The sequence below is a fragment of the Pongo pygmaeus genome, chromosome 2 (assembly GCF_028885625.2).
Source record: "Pongo pygmaeus isolate AG05252 chromosome 2, NHGRI_mPonPyg2-v2.0_pri, whole genome shotgun sequence".
NCBI lineage: Eukaryota > Metazoa > Chordata > Mammalia > Primates > Hominidae > Pongo > Pongo pygmaeus.
This window is the reverse complement of record NC_085930.1, coordinates 104288583-104316300: the sequence shown is the minus strand read 5'-3', so window position 1 is coordinate 104316300 and position 27718 is coordinate 104288583. Positions and strand designations below refer to the sequence as shown.

General features: G+C 47.6%; 1 protein-coding gene across 6 annotated transcripts in view; it reads right to left on the bottom strand.

Annotated features, from left to right (window-relative positions):
* Nucleotides 1–27718, bottom strand: part of USP4 (ubiquitin specific peptidase 4) — a 68334-nt gene extending 40616 nt beyond the window's left edge. For 4 of the 6 annotated variants that reach the window (XM_054481657.2, XM_054481658.2, XM_063661136.1 and 1 more), the window contains exons 1-6: nt 26139–27718; nt 21713–21840; nt 12204–12334; nt 10224–10350; nt 9403–9548; nt 9211–9272 (exon numbers count right to left, since the gene is read on the bottom strand). In XM_054481657.2, coding sequence (XP_054337632.1) covers nt 9211–9272; nt 9403–9548; nt 10224–10350; nt 12204–12334; nt 21713–21840; nt 26139–26239 — 695 coding nt within the window. In that variant the 5' untranslated portion in view covers nt 26240–27718. Of the gene's footprint in view, nt 1–1179; nt 2008–9210; nt 9273–9402; nt 9549–10223; nt 10351–12203; nt 12335–21712; nt 21841–26138 lie in introns of those variants that run through there. The other 2 variants (XM_054481660.2, XM_054481659.2) reach the window with 2 other exon arrangements.

Genomic DNA, 27718 nt, shown 5'->3' with positions numbered 1-27718 from the left:
TCAGGCATATATATTAGGTAAGCAAGATCTCACTCTGATTTGTGACTGGGTCTCATGCCACACTCTGAAAACAGACACCATGCCTCCAAACAAGGATACCTCTCCTCCTAAGAGACACTGTAGTCAAGCCTCTGGACTCCCAGGCACTTTTCTACTGGTAAGTCCTGCTCCCCAGGCATGTCACATGATTATCAATTACAACTCAAACGTGCGCCTGAAACCATGGTGGAGCCCTGTAACATCCCTGTGCCCAGGCTCAAAGTGAGTCTCTGGACAAACCAGGCAGAGCCCATCCCTGCCCTCCTTAATCTACTGCACTCCACTTGCTTCTCAGATGTTCTCCAGACTGAATGCTGCTCTGAGGATAAGTCTATCCTTTAAGACTAGGTTGGGCGCGGTGGCTCACGCCTGTAATCTCAGCACTTTGGGAGGCCGAGGTGGGCGGATCACCTGAGGTTGGGAGTCCGAGACCAGTCTGACCAACACAGAGGAACCCCATCTCTACTAAAGATACAAAATTAGCCAGGCATGGTGGCACATGCCTGTAATTCCATCTACTCAGAGGCTGAGGCAGGAGAATCACTTGAACCCAGGAGGTGGAGGTTGCAGTGAGCCAAGATCGCGCCATTGCACTCCAGCCTGGGAAACAAGAGCGAGACTTCATCTAAAAAAAAAAAAAAAAAAAGACTGACCTCAAGTATCCAGAGTCTGGTACCCGGAATTATAATTAAGATAATGATAAACTCTTTTAATTTAACTTTATTTATTTATTTTGAGAGTGTCTCACTCTGTCACCCAGGCTGGAGTGCAGTGGTCCAATCTCAGCTCACTGCAGACCTCACTTCCCCAGTTCAAGCAATTCTCACGCCTCAGCCTCCCCAGTTCAAGCAATTCTCATGCCTCAGCCTCCCCAGTTCAAGCAATTCTCATGCCTCAGCCTCCCCAGTTCAAGCAATTCTCATGCCTCAGCCTCCCGAGTAGCTGGAATTACAGGTGCATGCCACCATGCCTGGCTATTTTTTTTATTTTTAGTAGAGACAGCGTTTTACCATGTTGGCCAGGCTAGTCTCGAACTCCTGGCCTCAAGTGATCTGCCCGCCTGAGCCTCCCAAAGCGCTAGAATTATAGGCGTGAGCCACCAAGCCCGGTTAATTTATTTTTCATTCATTCATTCAATCATTTATTTATTTTTACAAAGATAATCTTTATTGACAGTCACAGGCCACAGGGGTGAGCCCCAAGGTTTGGGTTCTGGGATGAAGGAGAACCCCTGCCCCCTGCCCTGGTCCTCTGCTGACTGAGGGGACCCCCATGGTGCTCAGACTACAACCAGGGCCTCCCTGGCAGCCCAGGAGTGTGGGTGCCGCAGAGACAGGCCCCTTGCAGAGCTGACCTAGAGCCCACCATCCCCATAGCCTGTGTGAGCAGGAAGCCAGGACCCACAGGCTGTGTCCCGGGCTTGTCACTGATGCCAGTGGAGGTTGGCAGCTGCCCCTCTTAGCACCTGAGACAGTGAAAGAAGGCAGCTGCTGCTATGAAGAAGATGCTCTGTGGACAGACTTGCTGGGGCTGAGTTGAGGGGCGCACAAAGGCAGGCCCTGTCCACGGTCTGGTCAGCTGTCCCTGCCACTGCTACTTTTCTGGTCTGAGGCTGTAGCCTTGGTCAGGTTCCCAGCTTCCCTCTTCAGGACACTGAGCAAATTCTGGGAGCTCTCCAGCATCTTGAGGTCGGTGGCCTCCGTCTCCACAATGGTCTGGTAGAACTTACTGCGAGAGGCAATCTTGCGTGCCAGGTTCTCATTGACGCGGGCCAGCTTCTCGTTGACGCAGGCCAGCTTCTCTGTCAGCTGCCTCACCTCATTCTGCAGCCGCTGTTTCTCGTCCTCCTGCTGGATCTGCCAGCACAGCTCCTCCTGCTTCTGGCATAGCTCCTCTATGCATCTGACCAGCTTGTTGTCATAGTTCTGCAGCGCCACGGCCTGCTGGGTCAACATCTCCTGGGGCCCCCTATTTTTTTTTTTTGAGATGGAGTTTCACTCTTTTTTTGTTTTGTTTTGTTTTTTGTTTGTTTGTTTGTTTTTTGAGACAAGAGTCTCGCCTGTTGCCCAGGCTGCAGTGCAGTGGCGTGATCTCAGCTCACTGCAAGCTCCGCCTCCCAGGTTCACACCATTCTCCTGCCTCAGCCTCCCCAGTAGCTGGGACTACAGGCGCCTACCACCATGCCCGGCTAATTTTTTGTATTTTTAGTAGAGACGGGCTTTCACTGTGTTAGCCAGGATGGTCTCAATCTCCTGACCTCGTGATGTGCCCGCCTCGGCCTCCCAAAGTGCTGGGATTACAGGCATGAGCCACTGCGCCCAGCCTGAGATGGAGTTTCACTCTTGTTGCCCAGGCTGGAATGCAATGGTGAAGTCTCAGCTCACTGTAACCTCTGCCTCCTGGGTTTAAGCGATTCTCTTGCCTCAGGCTCCCAGGTAGCTGGAATTACAGGCACACGCCACCACGCCTAGCTAATTTTTGCATTTTTAGTAGACACAGGGTTTCACTATGTTGGCCAGACTGGTCTTGAACTCCTGACCTTAGGTGATCCGCCCGCCTCAGCCTCCCAAAGTGCTGGGATTATAGGCATGAGCCACCGTGCCCGACCTAATTTTATTTTTTTAAGAGACAGGATCACATTATGTTGCCTAGGATGGTCTCAAACTCCTGGGCTCAAGCAATCTTCCCACGTCAGCCTCTCAAACTGCTGGGATTACAGGCATGAGCCACCAGTGCCCAGCCACAATAAACTCTTAACAGTCAGAATACTTGCTGCCTTCCCAAAAGTCAAGCTGTGACTCCACACCAACACTGTGAACACCATCCGTAGGCAAAGGTGGCTTTCTTAACTTCAGGGACACCAATCTCTTCTAGCTCTGGGCTGGCAACCTTAAAGGGCCTTATATACCTCAGGCAAGTGACGTTAAAGGGAAAGAGAGAAACAGATGGAAAGAGACAAAGCCAGGTCTACAGAAACCCCTGAGAAACTAATATTAAGTTAGCTGGAGCAATTCGCATGGAAGAGAAAACTCTGAAAATGCCCAGAATTTACAAGGTGGTCCTCATTAGTGAAAAAAAGACACTTAAATATAAACAACCGGCCAGGTGTGCTGGCTCACACCTATAATCCCAGCACTCTGGACGCCAAGGTGGGTGGATCACCTGAGGTCAGGAGTTCGAGACCAGCCTGGCCAATGTGGTGAAATCCCGTCTCTACTGAAAATACAAAAAATTAGCTGGGCGTGATGGCACGAACCTGCAATCCCAGCTACTCGGGAGGCTGAGGCAGGAGAATCGCTTGAACCTGAGAGGCAGAGGTTGCAGATCGTGCCACTGCACTCCAGCCTGGGCAATGGAGCAAGACTCCACCTCAAAAAAAAAAAAACAAACAACCACCACCACCACCAAGGAATCCATCCATGGAAACATTTACTATCCTCTGCCAAGAAATATATAAAATTGGACGGAGGACTGTTGAGGGATAAATAAATAAATAGAAATACATTGGCCAGGCATGGTGGCTCACACCTGTAATTCCACCACCTTGGGAGGGATCGCGCCACTGCACTCCTGCTTAGGCGACAGAGCAAGACTTTGTCTCAAAAAAAAAAAAAAAGAAATATATAAAACTGACTCTATTGGTAGGTTTTAAAAAAGTTATTAAGCCAACTAGTGACCTTCCTTCGATGACATATTCCCTTGATGTATGTTTTCTTATTTTTTGAGACAGAGTCTTGCTCTGTCGCCCAGGCTGGAGTGCAGTGGCGTGATCTCAGCTGACCGCAACCTCCGCCTCCCGGGTTCAAGAGATTCTCCTGCCTCAGCCTCCCGAGTAGCTGGGACTACAGGAGCATGCCATCGCACCCAGCTAATTTTTTTGTATTTTTAGTAGAGACGGGGTTTCACCATGTTGGCCCAGGATGGTCTTGATCTCTTGACCTCGTGATCTGCCTGCCTCTGCCTCCCAAAGTGCTGGGATTACAGGCGTGAGCCACTATTTCCATTCCCTCAATTTCAACTTCTCTGTGTCTTTGACACACAATGTATTACTAAACATGTTTTTGTTTGTTTGTTTTTCCGAGGTGGAGTCTCGCACTGTCACGCAGGCTGGAGTGCAATGGTGCCATCTCAGCTCACTACAACCTCCACCTCCTGAGTTCAAGCGATTCTCCTGCCTCAGCCTCCCAAGTAGGTGGGATTACAGGTGCACGCCACCACTCCTGGCTAATTTTTTGTATTTTTAGTAGATATGGGGTCTCCACTATGTTCGCCAGGCTGGTCTTGAACTCCTGACCTCAAGTGATCCACCCACTTCCGCCTCCCAATGTGGGATTACAGGCCATGAGCCACTGCACCCAGCCTTGTTTTGTTTTCTTGTGTTTTGAGACAAGCTCTTGCTCTGTCACCCAGGCTGCAGTGCAGTGCACAATTAGCTCACTGCAGCCTCAAACTCCTGTGCTCAAGGGATCCTCCCACCTCAGCCTCCCAAGTAGCTGGAACTGCAGGCACAAGCTACCATGCCCAGCTAATTTTTTAAAAAATGTTTGTAGAGACAGGAGTCTTGCTATGTTGACCAGGCTGGTCTCAAACTCCTATCCTCAAGCAATCCTCCCATCTCAGCTTTCCAAAATGCTGGGATTACAGGTATGAGCCACCATGCCTGACTCTTTTTTCCCAAGAGACAGGGTCTCCAGCCTGACCAACATGGAGAAAACCTGTCTCTACTAAAAATACAAAATTAGCCGGGCGTGGTGGCTCCTGCCAGTAATCCCAGCTACTCGGGAGGCTGAGGCAGGAGAATTGCACGAACCTGCGAGGCAGAGGTTGCGGTGAGCTAAGATCGCGCCATTGCACTCCAGCCTGGGCAACAAGAGTGAAACTCCGTCTCAAATTAAAAAAAAAAAGAAAAAGAAAAAGAGACGGTCTCACTCTGTTGCCCAGGCTGGAGTGCAATGATGCAATCATGGCTCACGGTAACTTCGAACTCCTGGGCTCAAGCAAGCTTCCTCCCTCAGCCTTCTGAGTAGCTGGGACTATAGGCACACACCACTGTATCCCTGGTGTGGTTTGTCTTTTAAAGTCTGATCTGAGAGTTTGTCTTTAGTTTGGTAAATTTAACTTATCTACAGTGATTCTAATGCTGTTATTAGACTTAACTGAATTTAATTCAACCTCCTTATTTCAGGTTTTCTTCTTTTTTCCTCTTTTTCCACATGTTCTAACATGTTTTCTAACTACCATACTTCTTAGTTTTTTTCCCCCCCTTCATTCTTGCCTTCCATTAATTTTCTATTTGCAGGTGTGGCAGTTTGCTAGTCGCCTCCTGATAGCTATTTTCCCCTCCTTCCTTAGTTTGAGAACCCCAGTTTTCAGCTGGACATGATGCAGTCCTGCTATACAGTACATCCCAGCCTTCCTGAAAGCCAGGTATTGTCATATGATTAGCCAATGAGATATAAAGGAAGGTTTGATGTATGATATCTGAGAAATGTCCTAAAAAGGAAGGAGTAGGTCAGCTGGGCTTAATATTGCCATGGAGCTGCTATGTCAGCAATGGATTGACTGCCTACGTCAGAAATTCTTTTCAGAAAGATGTAAGCCTCCATCTTGCTTAATACGCTAATTTGCAGATTTTTCTTACGTGCCAGCAAGCCTTTCCTAACTGACATAGCATGTTTCAAAGTTATACATTCAATTTTCCGTTTCTATTAGTTGTTCCATTAACTTATTAGGATCTCTATTTTTATTTTTCCCCATAAATTACATAAACTTACAATTGTTCACCTTTCTCATCCCCAAGAATAGTAGTTCTGGACATTCTCATCTCTTTCTGCTCTATACTAATTCCTGCCCCCTCACCTATGTTGGAATTACCCAGAATTTATCTCTGGAATATTATAGATATTAGTTGCTTTCTTAAACCTTGATTATTATTGTACCTTTTTTTTTTTCCTGAGACAGAGTCTCACTCTTATCGCCCAAGTGGGAGTGCAGTGGCACGATCTAGGCTCACTGCAATCCCCACCACCATTCTCATGCCTCAGCCTCCCCAGTAGCTACGATTACAGGCATGTGCCACTGCACCTGGCTAATTTTCTTCTATTTTTTAAGAGATGGGGTTTCAGCATGTTGGCCAGCCACCGCACCTGGCCTATTATTGATTTTTTTTGGCCGGGCGCGGTGGCTCACGCCTGTAATCCCAGCACTTTGGGAGGCCAAGGCAGGCAGATCACTTGAGGCTAGAAGTTCGAGACCAGCCTGGCCAACATGGTGAAACCCCGTCTCTACTAAAAATACAAAAATTGGCTGTGCATGGGTGGCATGCACCTGTAATCCCAGCTACTCGGGAGGCTGAGGCACAAGAATTGCTTGAACCCAGGAGGCGGAGGTTACAATGAGCCGAGATCATGCTACTGCACTCCAGCCTGGGCTACAGAGCAAGACTCCATCTATTAAAAAAACAAAAAAACAAAACCCCTGAGTGTATAAAATCAAGAAATTTGTACCAAGTGATACATCCATGTAACCAGTACCCTAACCAAGAAACAGGACACCCCCAGACCCCTAGGTGTCCTCACGATTCAGTCGCAATTCTTCCCAACACTAACCAGTCCTGACCATGAATCCCCAAGGTTAATTTTGCCTGTTATAAAGTTTTATGTCAACAGAATCATTATGCCCTGCTTTGTGTCCACCTTCTCTCATTCATCATTTCTCATTAGACTCATCACTGTTGTGCAAAGCTGTACAGAATTTCATTGTGTGCTTACACTTACTGCAGTTTATCCACTTACTTTTGGTGGACATTTGGGTTAGCTCCAGTCTGTAACTATGACAAGCAGTGCTAGCACAAACATCCTGAAATATGTATTTAAGAGAACATGGGATATATTTCTATTGGTTATACGCCTAACAACAGGCTTGTTGAGTAGCAGAATGTGCATATAATTCTACATTTTTGCCTCTTTTTTCCACTAGTGTTGCCTGACTTTTTCGTATTGACTAGTAGGAGTTTCTTTGCAACTCTGGATATACGACCAGGTGTGGTGGCTCACGCCTGTAATCCCAGCACTTTGGGAGGCTGAGGCAGGCAGATAACTACAGGCCAGGAGTTCAAGACCAGCCTGGCCAACGTGGTAAAACCTAAAAATACAAAAATTAGCTGGGCATGGTGGTGGGCGCTTGTAGTCCCAGCTGCTCGGGAGGCTGAGGCATCAGTCACTTGAACCCGGGAGGTGGGGGTTGCAGTGAGCTGAGATCGCACCTTGCACTCCAGCCTTGGCAACAGAGTAAGACTCCATCACAGGGAAAAAAAAAAGAAAAAAAAAATTCTGGACACAACTTGTCAGACATGGATTACAAATCTCTTCTCTCACTGTGTGGCTTATGGCTTGTCTCCACTCACTAGTGAACAGACATTCTTTTTTTTTTTTTCTTTGAGATGGAGTTTCGCTCTTGTTCCCCAGGCTGGAGTGCAATGGTGCAATCTCAGCTCCCTGCAACCTCCGCCTCCCGGGTTCAAGCGATTCTCCTGCCTCAGCCTCCCTCCTGCCTCAGCCTCCCGAGTAGCTGAAATTACAGATATGCACTACCATGCCCGGCTAATTTTGCATTTTTAGTAGACACGAGGTTTCTCCATGTTGATCAGGCTGGTCTCAAACTCCCAACCTCAGGTGATCCGCCCACCTCGGCCTCCCAAAGTGCTGGGATTACAGGCGTGAGCCACTGCGCCTGGCCTTTTTTAAAAAAAAAAAAAAAAAAAAAAATGGAGATGGGGTCTTGCTGTCACCCAGGCTGGAGTGCAATGGCGGAATCATAGCTCACTGCAGCCTCAAACTCCTGGACTCAAGCAATGCTCCCACCTCAGCCTGTCAGGTAGCTGGGACTACAGGCACTCACCATTGTGCTTAATCCCATCTGCAAAGTCCCTTTTGCCATGTCACCTGACATAATGTCAGATTCTGAAACAGATTCTGGGAATTAGGATATGGGTATCTCAGGGTGAAGATGAGCACAGCTATGCCTACCACAGCTATTTTATTCATCTTGTCAATAACTGGCAACCAGGGTTTCTTAAACTGGAGTCCATGACTGGACTTCAGTGGGTCTAACAGTTCTTCTCTTAAGAACTCATAGTTTTTATGGTTCTCAAATGACCTAGGAGCCCACTACTGTGTAATGGTCACAGTCCAAGGCCTGACAGAGGGAAAAGGACAGAGCGCAACATTGTTCCCATAACTACTGGAACACAGATATAATTTCCAAAACTTATACCATAAGGAAAATTCATCACTTCTTTATCTCCCTTTCTAAGAACATGCACAGTTCCACTTACCACATGAACATCTCTTGAGACAGATGTGTCTTTAGTCCAAGTTTTGTAGCTGAACAATGCACCCAGCAAGCTCCCAGGGCAACAATGAGTGACAGGCCACTGGGCAGAAACAGGTGGAATCAAGCTATCACCTTTTTCTGTTTTTTTTTTGGGTCAGAGTCTTGCACTGTCACCTAGGCTGGAGTATAATGGTGCGATCTCAGCTCACTGCAACCTTCACTTCCTGGATTCAAGCGACTCTCGAGCCTCAGCCTCCGGAGTAGCTGAGATTACAGGTACCTGCCACCATGCCTGGCTAATTTTTGTATTTTTAGTAGAGACAGGGTTTTACCATGTTGGCCAGGCTGGTCTCGAACTCCTGGCCTCAGGTGAGCCACCTCCCATGGCCTCTCAAAGTGCTGAGATTACAGGCATGAGCTACCATGCTCAGGCCTCAACTATTACTTTTAAGTCATATAAAACCCCATGCCTTAGCCTTCCTCTTATCCATCAAGGCCTCTAACTACAGGTGGAGAAAATAAAAGCATGACAAAAACAAAGCAACCTCTTGGTAGAGCAGCAACCTTAGACTTGATCCCTCAGATCCCTTCCTCCTTTTCTCATTCTCCACGAGGAGAGGCTCGCCACCTTGCTGAGATATCCTGACAGGCTTCCCTTAGATGCTGCCCTGCTACCAAAAGCCAGGGTCTTCATCCAGAAGCATGAACTCTGGATACACAAAATAGGGGTTGTTCATCTGAATCAGATCAATTTTTCTTAGTACAAGTACTGCCTTAGGAAAGACTGTCTCTTTTGCACATGTGAGCCTACGACAAGGGAGAAAAAAATTCACTTACTTTGACTGCAAGGTCTGCCTGGGCCATGTGCCATCTTCATTTTGAGGCTCAATTACCAGCACCTGAGTGAAAGGGGAAACCAAATGAGGAGAGTTCAAACCACCGCACTTCCAACATGCTTAGAAGCAGAAAGTATCTGGCCACACACCCTGCGCAGAGCTACCTGCTGGGGAATGGCCTGGGCCCTCCTACCTGACCCTGGTATAGCCCAGCATCCTGGACAGTGTTGTCTAGCTTGCTCAACTGCTCGTAGGTGTTGCTCATGTATTTGTTCCAGAGCCGTGTTTCACGCTCCGCAGGGATGTTGAACAGCTTCCGCATCTCTTTCTCGATGGTTGCTAGGAACAGGCAGAAATATCACTTGGGGCTTTGTCCACATGCAAGGCTAAAGACAGCCATGGAAAACTAATGCTCATCCTCTTTCTTGTCAGATGCTCACAGGTGCTCTGGATCAACCCCCTGATAACTCTTAAAATCAATCATCTCCCATGGGTGGCCTCTTGCACTCATATGCCTGGAAAGTCTCCCTATGCTTCTTCTCTAACGTGTGTCTCTCATTTATAGCGCAAAAGCAACATAGAAAGTGAGAAAGCTTATCTTTGGAGTTAACTCAGATATGGCTTCAAAAGCTAGCTCTGCCATTTTCTGGCTGCGATTTGTTTTTTTTTAAGACAGGATCTTGCTCTGATGCCCAGGCTGCAGTGCAGTGGTGGGATCATAGCTCACTGTAAACCTTGCTGAGATTTTTAAATAAGTTATTTTTAAACTTCTTTGGATCTACATTTCCTTATCTTCATTATCATAGACAAATGGGCAAGGAGCAGGCCCAGTGTTCTCTCCATAAGAATTCCTGGAGGAATGGGCTCCCAGGTCAGGACTGGCAACTACAGCTCGAGATGATTTGGGTAACAAATCTGAAGAGGGCATATAAAATAATGCCTTCTTCCCTCCCATCAGCCACAATGTCCTACACTCTCTCACCACATACGAGGGACCCCAGCCCAGCCTCTCACCAATGGTGTCTGCCTTGCTGAAATGGCAACTCAGCACATTGGTGGGGTCACTGTTCTCGCAGAGCTTCAGTTCCAGCAAATACACCTCGACTTTGCAGTGCTTGACAAACAGGCCATGCTCCACGACCTATGAACAAGAGGCAGGGGTGAGGGCATAGCGGTTTTGCAGCTGGGCAGTCTTGGATGTAGCATATCTTATCAGAAGCAAAAAGCAGAAAACTCATGATAATTCATTTCCTTTACTGATCAAGGGATCAAAAGAACAGATTTTTAAAGCTACCAGTGCCTGGACAAAGAGTTTAAAAATATTTTTTCTGGCCAGGTGTGGTGGCTCATGCCTGTAATCTCAACACTCTGGGAGGCCGAGGTGGGTGGATCATTTGAGGTCAGGAATTTGAGACCAGCCTGACCAACATGGTGAAACCCCATTTCTACGAAAAATACAAAAATTAGCCGGGCATGGTGGCATGTGCCTGTAATCCCAACTACTCAGGAGGCTGAGACAGGGGAATCACTTGAACCCGGGAGGTGGAGGCTGCAGTGAGCCAAGATCGCTCCACTGCACTCCAGCCTGGGCGACAGAGCGAGACTCTGTACCCCGCAAAAAAATATATATATATATTTTTTCTACCCACTAAGACCAAGAGCATCTTGATGATATTAGAGAGAAGCCTATTCTTCACTGTTTTTTGTTTTTTGTTTTTGAGATGGAGTCTTCCTCTGTCAGCAGCCTGGAGTGCAGTGGTGCGATCTCAGCTCACTACAACCTGCACCTCCTGGGTTCAAGAGATTCTCCTGCCTCAGCCTCCCGAGTAGCTGGGACTACAGGGGCCTACCACCACTCCCAGCTAATTTTTGTATTTTTAGTAAAGATGGGATTTCATCATGTTGGCCAGGATGGTCTCGATCTCTTGACCTCGTGATCCGCCTGCCTCGGCCTCCCAAAGTGCTGGGATTACAGGCGTGAGCCACCATGCACGGCCTGATCAAAGACTCTTTTTTTTTTTTTTTTGCAACCGAGTCTCGCTCTGTTGCCAGGCTGGAGTACAGTGGGGTGATCTTGGCTTACTGCAACCTCCGTCTCCTGGGTTCAAGCAATTCTCCTGCCTCAGCCTCCCGAGTAGCTGGGACTACAGGCATGTGCCACCACGCCCAGTTAATTTTTGTATTTTTAGTAGAGATGAGGTTTCACCATGTTGGCCAAGATGGTCTTGATCTCCTGACCTCGTGATCCGCCCACCTCAGCCTCCCAAAGTGCTGGGATTACAGGTGTGAGCCACTGCGCCTGGCTCAAGGACTCTTAAGCATAGAGGGAAAAGCAGTATCATAAAGGTTTTTTAAGATAAACAAGATGCAGGACATTAACTATATGTCCATATGGCCCCAGTGAACTTTCTCTCATAGAATTTTCCAGAAAGTGTTCTCACAGCACTGCTGGGCACATTCCAAGCCACAGGGCAGCTCTGATGTTTAGAGGCCACTCATGATAATATCCTGGGTGAGCAACTTCGCTCACAACCACAGTTTCCTAAAGAGAACCAGAAACAAGCCGGGTTTGGTGGCTCACGCCTGTGATCTCGCCACTTTGGGGGGCTGAGTCGGGCGGATCACAAGGTCAGAAGTTTGAGACCAGACTGGCCAACATGGCGAAACCCCATCTCTACTAAAAATACAAAAATTGGCCAGGCATAGTGGCAGGCACCTGTAATCCCAGCTACTCAGGAGGCTGAGGCAGGAGAATCACTTGAACCTGGGAGGCAGAGGCTGCAGTGAGCCGAGATCATGCCGTTGCACTCCAGCCTGGGCAACAAGAGCAAGACTCCATCTCAAAAAAAAAAAAAAAGAGATCCAGAAACAAGGCCTCAAGCACCACTATTCAACCACTGAGGTATATTCATTTTCCTAGCAAACACTAGTCAATGTCCAACAGAAAGCACCTGCAGACAGTGACCAGCAGGTGGGACAATTCACATAACTCACTTTTCTGACGATGGGTTGCTGGCCTTCTACACAGCCGTACCAGTTTAGTAGTTTATTCCAGGCCTCGGTGGGGACCAATACGTAGTCCAATTCATCAATTAAGTGTTCTTTCAAGGTCTGACTCTCAGGATCTAAAAAAGGAAAAGAACACATAAGTCACTGCTCTTTGCCCCAGAAATGATGGTTTTACATGATTTCCATGTACTTTTCAGAAATAAGAAAATTATTTACAGAAAGAAATAGGTATGAAATTCCAAAATTCTGTCACTGGTCGTTATACAGAGCAGACTTTTGTCTTTATCCATGAACATTTTATGAGGAATTGGTATTTCTTCTATAATTGGAGGGAGAAGAGGATAAAAAAGAAAAACCCCAGGCTGGGCGTGGTGGCTCACACCTGTAATCCCAGCACTTTGGGAGGCCAAGGTGGGTGGATCACAAGGTCAGGAGTTTGAGAGCAGCCTCGCCAACATGGTGAAACCCCATCTCTACTAAAAATACAAAAATTAGCTGGATGTGGTGGTGTGTGCCTGTAATCCCAGCTACTCAGGAGACTGAGGCAGGAGAATTGCTTGAACCCAGAGGGCGGAGGTTGCAGTGAGCCGAGATCACGCCACTGCACTCCAGCCTGGGTGACAGAGTGAGACTCCGTCTCAAAAAAAAAAAAAAAAAAAACACTCCAATTTACAAAGGGCTTCCAGATTCCACAATAAAAATTGTTCATTATGAATATTTATCTATCTATCTATCTATATATATATATATTTTTTTTTTTTTTTTTTTGAGGTGGAGTCTCACTCTGTTGCCCAGGCTGGAGTGCAGTGGCATAATCTCGGCTCACAGCAACCTCCACCTCCCAGGTTCAAACCATTCTCCCGAGTAGCTGGGACTAAAGGCACCCGCCACCATGCCTGGCTAATTTTTCTTTTTTTCTTTTTTTTTGTTTTGAGACAGAGTCTCGCTCTGTCACCCAGGTTAGGGTGCAGTGGCATGATCTCAGCTCACTGCAACCTCTGCCTCCTGGGTTCAAGTAATTCTCCTGCCTCAGCCTCAAGAGTAGCTGGGACTACAGGCACGTGCCACCACGCCCAGCTAATTTTTCATATTTTTAGTAGAGACAGGGATTCACCATGTTAGCCAGGATGGTCTCGATCTCCTGACCTCATGATCCACCCACCTTGGCCTCCCAAAGTGCTAGGATTACAGGTGTAAGCCACTGCGCCCGGCCTAATTTTTGTATTTTTAATAGAGATAGGGTTTCACCAGGTTGGCCAGGCTGGTCTCAAACTCCTGACCTCAGGTGATCCATCCACCTCAGCCTCCCAAAGTGCTGGGATTACAGGAGTGAGTCACCACGCGCAGATGTCAAAATATTCTTTTTTTTTTTTTTTTTTTGAGATGGAGTCTTGCTCTGTTGCCCAGGCTAGAGTGCAGCAATCTTGGCTCACTGCAACCTCCACCTCCCGAGTTCAAGCAATTCTCCTGCCTCAGCCTCCCAAGTAACTGGGATTACAGGCGCCTGCCACTGCATCCAGCTAATTTTTGTATTTTTAGTAGAGACGGGGTTTTACCATCTTGGCCAGGCTGGTCTCGAACTCCTGACCTCAGGTGATCCACCCATCTCAGCCTCCCAAAGTGCTGGGATTACAGGTGTGAGTAACCGCACCCAGCCAAAATATTCTTAATGATAACACATTAAAGTCAGATATTGTCTTCCTCTGAAAGATTTCTTAAGAAACTAAATAAACAAGGCACTGAAGTTAAATTTATTTAATCAACAGTCAATTAGCATTTTTAGCTTTAAATACTTTAAATCAAAGCCCAGCTGCATAATCCCCTGTGGAGTGGAGAGAGAACATATGCAACATGCTAAACATTCATCTTACACCCACCAGACAGGCAACAGTACTGGGAGTCAGAACTGATCACCCATGGTCTGAAACACACTTGCTCAAAGAAAGAAGGGAAGATTGATCACCTCTCACGATGGGAGCTTCCCTTCTAAGGCTATGCCCATCAGCAGCCACTCAGAGAACAGTGGAAGCCACTGTTCTCCCGATGATGAGTGAGGCCATGAAATTGTAAAAGTAAAATGTACATCCGATGGTGCAACTCATCTGTAACTCAAGGCAAAACAATGTTAAAAAAAAAAATTGGCCGGGCACGGTGACTCACGCCTGTAATCCCAGCACTTTGGGAGGCCGAGGCGGGCGGATCATGAAGTTAAGGAATCAAGACCATGCTGGCCAACATGGTGAAACCCCGTCTCTACTAAAAATACAAAAATTAGCCAGGCGTGGTAGCGGGTGCCTGTAGTCCCAGCTACTCAGGAGGCTGAGGCAGGAGAATTGCTTGAACCTGGGAGGCAGAGGTTGCAGTAAGCCGAGATCGCGCCACTGCACTCCAGCCTGGTGAAAGAGCGAGACTCCATCTCAAAAATAAATAAATCATACGTGAGGTGGTTAGGGTTTCCCACTATCCCTCCGACTAGTTTGCACGCCTTTTTCAGGGCAGGGTTCCTTTGTTGTCATTCCAATAGTGCTCATGTCATCTTCACCAGACGTAGATTTCATCTCGAGAAACCATTTTCTTTGCTCACCCATAAGAAGCAACTCCTCAGCCATTCAAGTTTTATCATAAGATTAAAGCAATTCAGGCCAGGCATGTTGGCTCATGCCTGTAATTCCAGCACTTTGGGAGGCTGAGGCAGGCAGATCACTTGAGGTCAGGAATTCAAGATCAGCCTGGCCAACATGGTGAAACCCCGTTTCTAGTAAAAATACAAAAATTAGCTGGGCGTGGTGATGCATGCCTGTAGTCCCAGCTACTCGGGAGGCTGAGGCATAAGAATTGCTTGAACCCAGGAGGTGGAGACTGCAGTGAGCCGAGATACCTCACTGTACTCCAGCCTGGGTAACAGAGCAAGACTCTGTTTCAAAAGAAATAAAAATAAATAAAAATTAAAATTAAAAATAGGCCAGGCGCAGTGGCTCACACCTGTAATCCCAGCACTTTCGGAGGCCGAGGTGGGCAGATCATGAAGTCAGGAGTTCAAGACCAGCCTGGCCAGCGTAGTGAAACCCCGTCTCTACTACAAATACAAAAATTAGCTGGGCATGGTGGTGCACACCTATAGCCCAGCTACTTGGGAGGCTGAGGCAGAAGAATCGTTTGAACCCAGGAGGCGGAGGTTGCAGTGAGCCGAGATTGCGCCACTGCACTCCAGCCTGGGTGACACAGCAAGACTCCATCTCAAAAAAAATAAAAATAAAAATAAAAATTAAAAAAAGCAATTCAGTCACATCTTCAGGCTTCACTTCTAATTCTAGTTCTCTTGCTATTTCCACTTTTGCTGTTACTTCCCCCACTGATGTCTTGAGCCCCTTGAAGTCATCCGTAAGTGTTGGAATGAACTTCTCCCAGACTCCTATTAATGTTGATTTCGACCTCCTCCCATGAATCATGAATATTCTTGTGCGTGTGTGTGGGCAGGAGGAAGTGGCAGGGCTTACTCTATCACCCAGGCTGGAGTGCAGTAGCATGATTACAGCTCACTGCAGCTTCGACCTCCCAGACTCAAGCAATCCTCCTGCCTTAGTCTCCCAAGTAGCTAGAACTACAGGTGCATGCCACCAGGCCTAGCTAATTTTCGTATTTTTTATAGGGATGGGGTTTTGCCAAGTTGCCCACCCTAGTCTCCAACTCCTGGGTTCAAAGGATCCACCTACTTCAGCCTGCCAAAGTGCTGGGATTATAGGTGTAAGCCACTGCACCAGGTGGAATCATAAATATTCTTAATGGCATCTAGAATGGTAAATCCTTTCCAAAAGGTTTTCAATTTAATTTGCCCAGATCCTTCAGGAGAATCACTATCTATGGCAGATAAAGTCTTATAAAATGTATTTCTTAAATAATAAGACTTGAAAGTTGAAATCAAATCAGGCACGCTGGCTCAGGCCTGTAACCCCAGCACATCGGCAGGTTGAGGCGGGAGGATCACTTGAGGTCAGAAGTTTGAGACCAGCCTGGCCAACGTGGTGAAATCCAGTCTCTACTAAAAATACAAAAATTAGCCGGGTGGAGGGACAGGAACCTGTATCCCAGCTACTCAGGAGGCTGAGGCAGGAGAATCACTTGAACCTGGAAGGAGGAGGCAGGAGAATTCCTTGAACCTGGGAGGGAGAAGTTGCAGGGAGCCAAGATTGAGCCACTGCACTCCAGCCTGGGCAACACAGTGAGACTCTGTCTCAAAAAAAAAAAAAAAAAAAAGTTGAAATTACTTCTTGACTCACAGGCTGCAGAACGGATGTTTTTAGTAGGCATGAAACAACATTAATCTCCTCATGCATCTCCATCAGAGCTCTTGGGTAACTAGGTACATTGCAATGGAGCAGTAACTTTTTTTTGAGACAGAAGCTCGCTGTGTCCCCCAGGCTGGAGTGCAGTGGCGCGATCTCGGCTCACTGCAAGCTCCACCTCTCGGGTTCATGCTATTCTCCCGCCTCAGCCTCCCGAGGAGCTGGGACTACAGGCACCCACCACCACACCCGGCTAATTTTGCTTTTGTATTTTTAATAAAGACGGGGTTTCACCACGTTAGCCAGGATGGTCTCAATCTCCTGACCTCGTGATCCACCCACCTTGGCCTCCCAAAGTGCTGGGATTACAGGCGTAAGCCACTGCACCCGGCAGCAGTAACATTTTGATAAGATTAGCTCAGTGCTTTTTCTGAGCAGGTCTCAACACTGAGCTAAAAATATTGGGAGGCTGGAGGCCAGAGGCCGGGCGCGGTGGCTCACACCTGTAATCCTAGCACTTTGGGAGGCTGAGATGGGTGGATCACGAGGTCAGGAGATCACGAGGCCAACACGGTGAAACCCTGTCTCTACTAAAAATACAAAAAAATTAGCTGGGTGTGGTGGCAGGTGCCAGGCGCCTGTGGTCCCAGCTACTCAGGAGGCTGAGGCAGGAGAATCGCATGAACCTGGGAGGCGGAGCTTGCAGTGAGCCGAGATCGCACCACTGCACTCCAGCCTGGGTGACAGAGCAAGACTCCGTCTCAAAAAAAAAAAAAAAAAAAAATATTGGGAGGGCGGGTGTGGTGGCTCACGCCTGTACTCCCAGCACTTGGGGAGGCCATGGTGGGCAGATTACCTGAGGTCGAGAGTTCGAGACCAGCCTGACCAACAAGGAGAAACCCCGTCTCTACTAAAAAAACAAAATTAGCTGGGCGTGGTGGCACATGCCTATAATTCCAGCTACTCAGGAGGCTGAGGCAGGAGAATCGCTTGAACCTAGGAGGCAGAGGTTGTGGTGAGCCAAGATCGCACCATTGCACTCCAGCCTGGGCAAAAGAGCAAAACTTCAACTCAAAAAAAAAAAAAAAACATCAGTAAACTTGTTGTGGTGGCTCATGCCTGTAATCCCAGCACTTAGGGAGGTCAAGGCGGGTGGATTGCTTGAGGCCAGGAATTTGAGACCAGCGTGGCCAACATAGCGAAACCCTATCTGTACTAAAAGTACAAAAATTAGCCAGACCTGGTGGTGCATGTCTGTAATCTCAGCTACTTGGGAGGCTGAGCCATGAGAATAACTTGAACCCAGGAAGCAGAGGTTGCAGTGAGCCGAGACTGCGCCACTGCATTCCAGCCTGGGCAACACAGTGAGACTCTGTCCCAGAAAAATAAAATAAAAACAAAAATATTAGGTATACCATGCTGTAAATAAATATGCTATCATGCAGGCTTTGTTGTTGCATGTGTAGGGCACAAGCAGAGCAGATTTAGCATAATTCTTAAGGGCCTTGGGATTTTTGGAATGATAAATGAGCATTGGCTTCAAACTAAAGTCACCACCTGCAGTATCCCTTAAGAAGAGAGTCAGCCTGTCCTTCAAGGCTCTGAATCTGGCCGGACAGAGTGGCTCATGCCTATAACCCCAGCACTTTGAGAAGTCAAGGCAGACAGATCACTTGAGCCCAGGAGTTGGAGACCAGCCCTGGCAACATGGCAAAATCCCATCTCTACAAAAAACAAAACAAACAAACAAAAAATACACAGCTGGGCGCGGTGGCTCACGCCTGTAATTCCAGCACTTTGGGAGTTCGAGGCGGGTGGATCACCTGAGGTCAGGAGTTCGAGACCAGGCTGGCCAATATGCTGAAATCCCGTCTTTACTAAAAATACAAAAAAAAATTAGCTGGGTGTGGTGATGGGTGCTTATAATCCCAGCTACTTGGGAGGCTGAGGCAGGAGAATCACTTGAACGTGGGAGGTGGAGGTTGCAGTGAGCCAAGATCGTGCCATTGCACTTCAGCCTAGACGACAGAGTGAGACTCTGTCTTACAAAGAAAAAAGAAAAAAAAAAAAACATATAAAAATCAGCCAGGCATGGTGGCAAGCAACTGTAGTCCTAGCTACTCAGGAGGCTGAGGTGGGAGGATCACTTGAGCCCAGGAGGTTAAGGCTGCAGTGAGCTGTGATCACACACTACAGCCTGGGTGACAGGGCAAGACCCTGTAAAAAGAAAAAAAAAAAAAAAAAAAGGCTCTGAACCCAGGCACTGACTTTTCCCCTCTAGCAGCAAAGAGGTAGATGGCATATTCCCAATAGAAGGGTGTTTTGTCTACATTTAAAATCTGTTGTTTAGGCCAGGCACAGTGGCTCATGCCTGTAATCCCAGCACTTTGAGAGGCCGAGGCAGGCGGATCACTTAAGGTCAGGAGTTTGAGACCAGCCTGGCCAACATGGTGAAACCCCATGGTGAGACTCTGTCTCAATAAAATAATAATAAAAAATTAAAATAAAATAAAATAAAATAAAATAAAACCTGTTGTTTAGGCCGGGCGCAGTGACTCACACCTGTAATCCCAGCACTCTGGAACGTCAAGGCAGGAGGACTGCTAGAGCCCAGGAATTCAAGATCAACCTGGACAACATGACAAAACCGACAAAAAATCTCTGCAAAAAATACAATAATTAGTCGGGTGTGGTGGGGCCTGTAGTTCCAGTTACTCAGGAGGCTGAGGTGGGAGATCACCTGAGCCTGGGAAGGTCAAGGTTGTAGTGAGCCGTGATTGTGCTACTGCACGAGGTAGCAGTAGCTACCTTTTTTTTCTTGAGACAAGGTGGCACCTTGTCTCAAAAAAAAAATAAATGAATAAACAACTTTCTCCATATCAGCAATAAGGCTGTTTCAGGCTCTTATAATTCATGTCTTCACTAGAGTAGCACTTTTTTTTTTTTTTTTTGAGATGGAGTCTCACTTCTGTCGCCCAAGCTGGAGTGCAGTGGTGCAATCTCAGCTCACTGAAACCACCATTTCCTGGGTTCCACCATCTCCCAGGCAACATGACAAAACTCCATCTCTACAAAAAAAAAAAAAAAAACCATACAAAAATGAGCCAGGAATGCTGGCAAGCACCTGTAGTCCTAGCTACTCAGGAGGCTGAGGTGGAAGGATCACTGAAGTCCAGGAGGTTTACATTTACATTCACAACTTGGCTAGCTATATGGCACAAGAGGCCTAGCTTACAACCTATTTCGGCTTCCTTAACCAAACTCAAATCATTTCTAGCTTTGATTTGAAGTGAGAGACATGCAATTCTCCTTTTCACTTGAACATTTAGAAGACATTGTTAGGGTTACTAAGTGGCCGAATTTCAATGTCATTGTGTCTCAGGCAATAGCAAAGCCTGAGGAGAGAGAGATGGAATGGCTGGTTCGTGAAGCAGTGAGAATACACACAGTAATTACCAATTAAGTTCACTGTCTTACATGGGCTCCCTTCATGATGCCCCAAAACAATTACAATAGCAACATGAAAGATCCCTCTTGGCTGGGCACGGTGGCTCACGCCTGTAATCCCAACGCTTTGGGAGGCTGAGGTCGGGAGTTCAAGACCAGCCTGACCAACATGGAGAAACCCCATCTCTACTAAAAATACAAAATTAGCCGGGCGTGGTGGCACATGCCTGTAATCCTAGCTACTTGGGAGGCTGAGGCAGGAGAATCACTTGAACTCAAGAGGCGGAGGTTGCCATGAGCCAAGATCGTGCCACTGCACTCCTGCCTGGGCAACAAGAGCAAAATTCCGTCTCAGAAAAAAAAAAAAGAAAGCTCCCTGATCACTGATCACCATAACAATTAATAATGAAAAACTTTGAAGTATTTTGAGAATTACCAAAATGTGGTAACAGAGACATGAAGTGAGCACATGCTGCTGTAAAAATGGAACTGACAGATTGTCAAGGCAGGGTTGCCAAATACCTACAAAATTTGCTAAAAATGCAGTATCTGCAACATATAATAAAGGAAAGCACAATAAGCGAAAGTATGCCTGAATTTAAAACCTTAAGAATTTTCCATTTCATAAAAATGAGAAAAAGAACAAAATGTGAACATAATGAAATGATTCCTTAGGAAACAAAGTAAATGATATTGTTTATACAATGTAGATCTCTCCTAAAACAAGGTCTGAGCTGAAGCGTTGCTCATTTTTAAAAATATCCAAGTTAGGCCAGGCACAGTGGCTCACACCAACACTCTGGGAAGCCAAGGTGGGAGGATGGCTTGAGGCCAGGAGTTCAACCAGCCTGGGTAACATAGCAAGACCCCGTCTCTACCAAAAAACTTAAAAAACAGCTGAGAGTGGTAGAACACTGTAGTCTCAGTGACTAAGGAGGCTGAGACAGGAAGATAGCTTGAGCCCAGGAGCTCAAGGCCAGCCTAGCCAACATGGTAGAGACGGGGTTTCACCATGTTGGCCAGGCTGGTCTCGAACTCCTGACCTCAGGTGATCCACCTGCCTCGGCCTCCCAAAGTGCTGAGATTACAGGCGTGAGACACCACTCCTGGCACTGCCCTGATTTTTGACACCCATGATAGATCACCTCTATCATGACTTTAAAGAGGTCTGAAGTCAGACAGAAGAAAGCCTGGGAAAAGCTGACTGTCATCTCAGTGCATGTACAAGTGCAAGAAAAGCTCTAGTGTGTTACATGTCGCTTTTCCCACAGTTCCCACTGGGAGCTGACTACAGTCATAACTCTGTCTACTGACCTTCAACCTCTCCTCACACTAGTTATATGATAAAAACAGCCATCACAGGAATTCTTGATGAAAGTTCACAGGTTTACAATTTGTTCCACTGCAAAGGTAACAAAAAATTCTGGTTCTTAAATTTTAGATACAATTTCAAAATGACATCCTATTTCTTTCCATTCCATATACTAACTTAAAATGTGAAATAGCTAGCAGAACTAATTTGCAAAGAGAGAAAGTTAAAATGTTAGAAGCATGCTCTTATCAGATGCAGTTAATTTAAGGGAAAAAAAGTAGCTTAACTTTTCATTAAGGGTTTGCAAAGACTTCTGCTATAGATGCAAAATGAGGATACTTGTTTCTATCTCCTCACACTAGGAAAGTTCACAACGTCCATGTTACAGATGCACATAACATCAGGCCACCGCCCAGGTGAATGTTTAGCTAGAAAAGCAACATTTACTATACCTGAAAATAGCCCAGAGTTGTCTATTGGGCCAGGAAATAGGTTATGTTCACCTACATTATACATGTCCCAGCTGTCAAAGCCCACATACTTCTTCCACTGCTTGAACCACCGGCTGTCAATAAGATACCTAGAGAGAGACAAAAATTTACCAGAAAAGCTGAGATTATAAATTTCTGCAGCTGCTTCCTTAATCTTTTTTATGGTCCTTCCACTTGGGGCATATGCAATACCCACTAAAAAACACTGTCACAAGAGCAAGAGCAGGGCCCAGGCCCCACATGGCACAGAGAGTCTGGCCCAGGGTATGCATCCATTAAGTGAAATGATTGTTCAAAGAGTGAATAAAAGAAAGAAAACAAGTGGCTTCAAAATGCTTATTTAAATGGAGTCTTTCTTTTTTTTTTCTTTTAGACGGAGTCTTGTTCTGTCGCCCAGGCTGGAGTATAGTGGCACAATCTTGGCTCACTGCAACCTCTGCCTCCCAGGTTCAAGCAATTCTTCTGCCTCAGCCTCCTGACTAACTGGGATTACAGGCACCCGTCACCACTCCCAGCTAATTTTTGTATTTTTAATAGAGACAGGGTTTCACCATATTGGGCAGGCTGGTCTCAAACTCCTGACCTCAGGTGATCCGCCCACTTCGGCCTCCCAAAGTGCTGGGATTACAGGCATGAGCCACTGCGCCTGGCCTCTTTTTTTTTCTTTGAGACAGAGTTTTCGCTCTTGTTGCCCAGGCTGGAGTGCAGTGGTATGATCTTGGCTCACTGAAACCTCCGCCTCCTGGGTTCAAGCAATTCTCCTGCCTCAGCCTCCCAAGTAGCTGGGATTACAGGCATGCACCACCAGGCCCAGCTAATTTTTTTGTATTTTTAGTAGAGATGGGGTTTCACCATGTTGGCCAGGCTGGTCTCAAACTCCTGATCTCAGGTGATCCTCCTGCCTTGGCCTCCGAAAGTGCTGAGATTACATGCATGAGCTACCACACTCAGTCTAAATGGAGTCTTTTTATGGGTAAAATCATGTTTGCTAATAAACAAGTCATTAACTTCTTTTTTTTTTGAGACAAGAGTTTCGCTCTTGTCACCCAGGGTGGAGTGCAATGGTGTGATCTCGGCTCTCCACAACCTGCGCCTCCCAGGTTCAAGCGATTCTCCTGCCTCAGTCTCCCGTAGCTGGGATTACAGGCATGTGCCACCACACCTGGCTAATTTTGTATTTTTATTAGAGACAGGGTTTCTCCGTGTTGGTCAGGACAGTCTCAAACTCTCGACCTCAGGTAATCTGCCCACCTCGGCCTCCCAAAGTGCTGGGATTACAGGCCGTGAGCCACCGCGCCCAGCCACAAGTCATTAATTTCATAATGATCTTTACAGAGGTCCCAGTCCAGGCAGACAGTTTGGTTACACTGTTTTGCTTGACATGAACAGCACTAAACTAATGCTCTTTCTGAAAATGGGTTAGAAACACCACCCACTTCAGTTTTCCGTTAAAGACCAAATGAGTTCCAAAAATGTACACACAAGGCCAGGCACAGTGGCTCACACCTGTAATCCCAGCACTTTGAGAGGCTGAGGTGGATGGTCACTTGAGCTCAGGAGTTCAAGACCAGCCTGGGCAACAAAGCCCGTCTCTACTAAAATTACAAAAATTAGCTGAGTGTGGTGGCACATGCCTGTAGTCCCAGCTGCTTGGGAGGCTGAGGCACAAGAATCACTTGCACCCGGGAGACAGAAGTTGCAGTGAGCTGAGATCATGCCATTGCACTCTAGCCTGGGCGACAGGAATAAAACCCTGTCAAAAAAAAAAAGTATATAACATGCATGTACATATATAAATATACACTTACACATGTACATATAACAGTGCCTAGGTATGTTCATCTTGTCAAAAAGCATTAAGTTGTGCTTCATATTCAACTTACCACTTTTTTACTTAAATGTAAGCAAATGTCGTATTTTATTTACCTATTTATTTCCTTAGAGAGAGGGTCACCCAGGCTAGACTGCAGTGGCACAATCATAACTCTCTGTAGCCTCAAACTCCTGGGCTCAAGTGATCCTCCTGCCTCAGCCTCTGAGTAGCTGTGACTATAGGCACATACCACCATGCCTGGCTAATTTATTTTTTTATTTTTATTTTGTAGAGGCTAGCTCTTGCTATGTTGCCCAGGCTGGTCTTGAACTCCTGGCCTCAAGTGATCCTCCTGCCTCAGCTTCCCAAAGTGCTGGGATTACAGGCATGAGCCACTGCACCAGACCTGTTTATATTTTTAAAGTATCACTATGCTGGCTGGGAGCGGTGGCTCACGCCTGCAATCCCAGCACTTTGGGAGGCTGAGGCAGGTGGATCACGAGGTCAGGAGATCGAGATCATCCTGGTCAACATGGTGAAACCCTGTCTCTACTAAAAATACAAACATTAGCTGGGCATGGTGGTGCATGCCTATAATCCCAGCTACTCGGGAGGCTGAAGCAGGAGAATCGCTTGAACCCGGGAGGCAGAGATTGCAGTGAACTGAGATCGCGCCACTGCACTCCAGCCTGGTGACACAGCGAGACTTCGTCTCAAAAAAAAAAAAAAAGTATCACTATGCTGTTTTACAATTAAAACAGAATCTCTGTGGAGCAACAAAGCATCAACAATTATACTGGTGCATCCTTAAACTTTTATAACAAACAAATGCGAGAGGAGGTCAGGCAGCTTCCCAGAGGTCACAAGGATCCATAAAAACACCCGTCTCTAAAATGCTATTTTTCTTCCAAATCCCTTGAGCAATACCTTCCATACAATTTTACTGTATGATTTTAGTCTATCTTAAACTTCCTCTGCTTCTGCTGAGTATTCTTTATGAACCCTATACAGGTTAACTTAAAAAGTACCTCTGCTAGGCCGGGCGCAGTAGCTTCCGCCTGTAATCCCAGTACTTTGGGAGGCCACGGCGGGCGATCACCTGAGATCAGGAATTCGAGACTAGCCTGACCAAAATGGAGAAACTCCGTCTCTACTAAAAATACAAAAAAAATTAGCCGGCCGTGGTGGCGCATGCCTGTAATCCTAGCTACTGGGGAGGCTGAGGCAGGAGAATCGCTTGAACATGGGAGGGGGAGGTTGCCGTGACCCGAGGTCGCGCCATTGCACTCCAGCTTGGGCAACAAGAGCGAAATTCCTTCTCAAAAAGAAAAAAAGAAAAGAAAAGAAAACACAAAAAAAGTACCTCTGTTTACCCTACCTTTCACAAACTGGTTAGCTCAAGGTGAATACATAAGCTGTTATCTGTACTCCTCGTAACCCCAATTTTTCTATTCTCCCGCTCAATTCCTCTGCAGATCATCATCACAATGATTTCTTAAAGATGGGTAACACTCGGGCCGGGCACGGTGGCTCCCACCTGTAATCCCAGCACTGTGGGAGGCCGAGGCGGGTGGATCATAAGGTCAAGAGTTTGAGACCAGCCTGCCCAACATGGTGAAACCCGGTCTCTACTAAAAATACAAAAAATTAGCTGGGTGTGGTGGCGTAAGCCTGTAATCCCAGCTACTCGGGAGGCTGAGGCAGGAGAATCGCTTGAACCCGGGAGGCGGAGGTTGCCGTGAGCCAAGATCACGCCACTGCACTCCAGCCTGGGCAACAAGAGTGAAACTCCATCTCAAAACAAAACAAAACAAAACAAGATGGGTAACAATCATACTCAATGCAAAGTCTAGCCTTAGTTTTTCTACTCCTACACAATAATACCACCCAGGAATCTCTCCAGTAGTACAAAGTATTGTCCCCTCTACTAAACAATCTATTAAGCTGCCTAATAACTCAGCCTGGGTCTTCTAAATTCTGGACTCTTCATCTTCTATCTAGCTCTAGGACCTAGGCTATCCTCCTCTCCCACTCCGAGATACTGCTGCCGCAAATATTTTTGACACTTGCTACCAAAATAATCGGGGTTCTCAGACATTTGTTCAGCTTCTGACCTTGACATCTGTTGGCAGTTGACAAGTTACAAAGTACCTACTTCTGATTTTCCCCTCAACCCACTGAGGGCGGTGAGCCAAATATTGCTATCCTGGTTTTAACAGTGAGGAATCCAGGTCTGTGACACCTTCGCCCAAGGTCACACGGCGAGTCCTCATGGTAAAGGGCTCTCCCCACCCTTAGGGTCCCCACCGACATTCCCCTTCTCCACATCCTTCCTCCTGGCCCCCGCCGGGCCCGCCCCCTAGGGCTCCAAATGAGCTGAGAAGTCCCTCAGGCCCCGCCTGCGCTTTCCCAAAGCTGATCCTGGAGTTCTTCTCCTGAGGGGCAGGTGTCAGGCTACTCTTCCAGGGTCACTACATACCATCCCCGCCCAGCCCCTACTCTAGCCGAGAAAAAGGAGGCCCCTTTTTCTCCGCCCCTGCTTCCGCACAGAGGAAGAGCGATCCGGGAGCTCACCACTGCGCCCCGCGTTGGAGTGTGGTCCTCATTAAGGCTCCAAGCTCGGACTTCTGAGTCTCCGCATCCGGTCGCTCACGGCAGCCTCCACCTTCCGCCATCTCGTCCGCGGCCCCGGCCCAGCCGGCCCGGACATCCGCCCCGCGCGCGGCGTGCTATAGACCGCGCCCACGCACGCACGCTCGCGTGCCAGCCCCTGCCCCACCTCGAGCCGCGGCCTTCGGCTCCTGCAGCCTCTGTCTTTTCTCCCCTCCCCTCTCGCGCCACCTAGCTCACCGGCGAACAGTGGAGCGGAAAGGCACACGCGAGAGGGGTGGGCGGGGAGCAGCAGCTGCTACTTCCTCCCGCCCTGCCGCCCGTTACGCGGCCGTCGGGCCTCCTTCCTTTGCTTAGGATGGCGCTACACTTCAAATCTCTGTTCAGCCCGCCGATCTCAGGGAGTTAGACAGCAAGCCCACGACCCATCGGGCACCCCAGCCTGGACTTCGAGGTTATCCTGGTCCTAAATAAATGCAGGCCAGGTGCGAGAAGCCCGGTAGTTAGGTCTGCTCATTCTCACCCCTGCCATTCCGCTTTCAACTGGAGGCCTTAGGCGAGTCAGCTGCCCAAACGTGGGATCGGGGCTCCTGCTCCGGCGGCCCTACAGGGATTTCGGGAAGTACCATGTGCACCAGCGCCTTGGGACCAAGACTCAATGGTGTGCTGTAGTCATTAACAGTCGCCTTAAACAATCGACGCCAGAGCCACCTGGCCCACCGCAGAATTCCGTCAGCTCTTCATACTGAGCTACTTGCCAAGCAGCCACAGAGGGGCGATAGCAACAGGGGAAGGAGAGGTACTCCACATTAGTTACCCAGGCATGTACTTAGTTCCTGGAACAAGATACAACGTCCTGAACACTATGTTTTCCAGTCGCCCCGCTCACACACACAACCCTCCTCTTGGAGGAAGAAGTAAACCCAGAGGAAAGAGGAAGTAAGGCAGTTGGTCTACATGCGTCTCCATACACTTGTCTAACAGTCCTTGTCCTCAGAAAAAAATAAGACCTAGTTCCTGCCCTCATAGAATCTAGTAGAAAAGAAGAGATGTTTCAGAAATAACCTCAATGCCTAGCAGTATGTGGTAAGTGCCATTAAAGGGTGTGAACCAGGCCGGGCGTGGTGGTTCAAGCCTGTCGTCCCAGCACTTTGGGAGGCTGAGGCGGGAGGATAGGTTCAGCCCAGGAGTTAGAGACCAACCTCGGCAACATGGCGAAATCCGGTCTCTACAAAAAAATACAAAAATTAGCCGGGCAGTGGCTCGCATCTGTGGTCCCAGGTACTCGGGAGGCTGAGGTAGGAAGATCCCTTGAGCCCAGGAGGTCGAGGTTGCAGTGAGTCGAGATGGCACCACTGCACTCGAGACTGGACGGCAAAGTGAGACCCTGTCTCAAAAAAATAAATAAATACAAATAAAGGGTGTGAACCGGCCGGGCGCGGTGGCTCACGCCTGTAATCCCAACACTTTGGGAGGCCAAGGCAGGAGGATCACCTGAGGTCGGGCGTTCGAGACCAGCCTGACCAACGTGGAGACCGAAATGC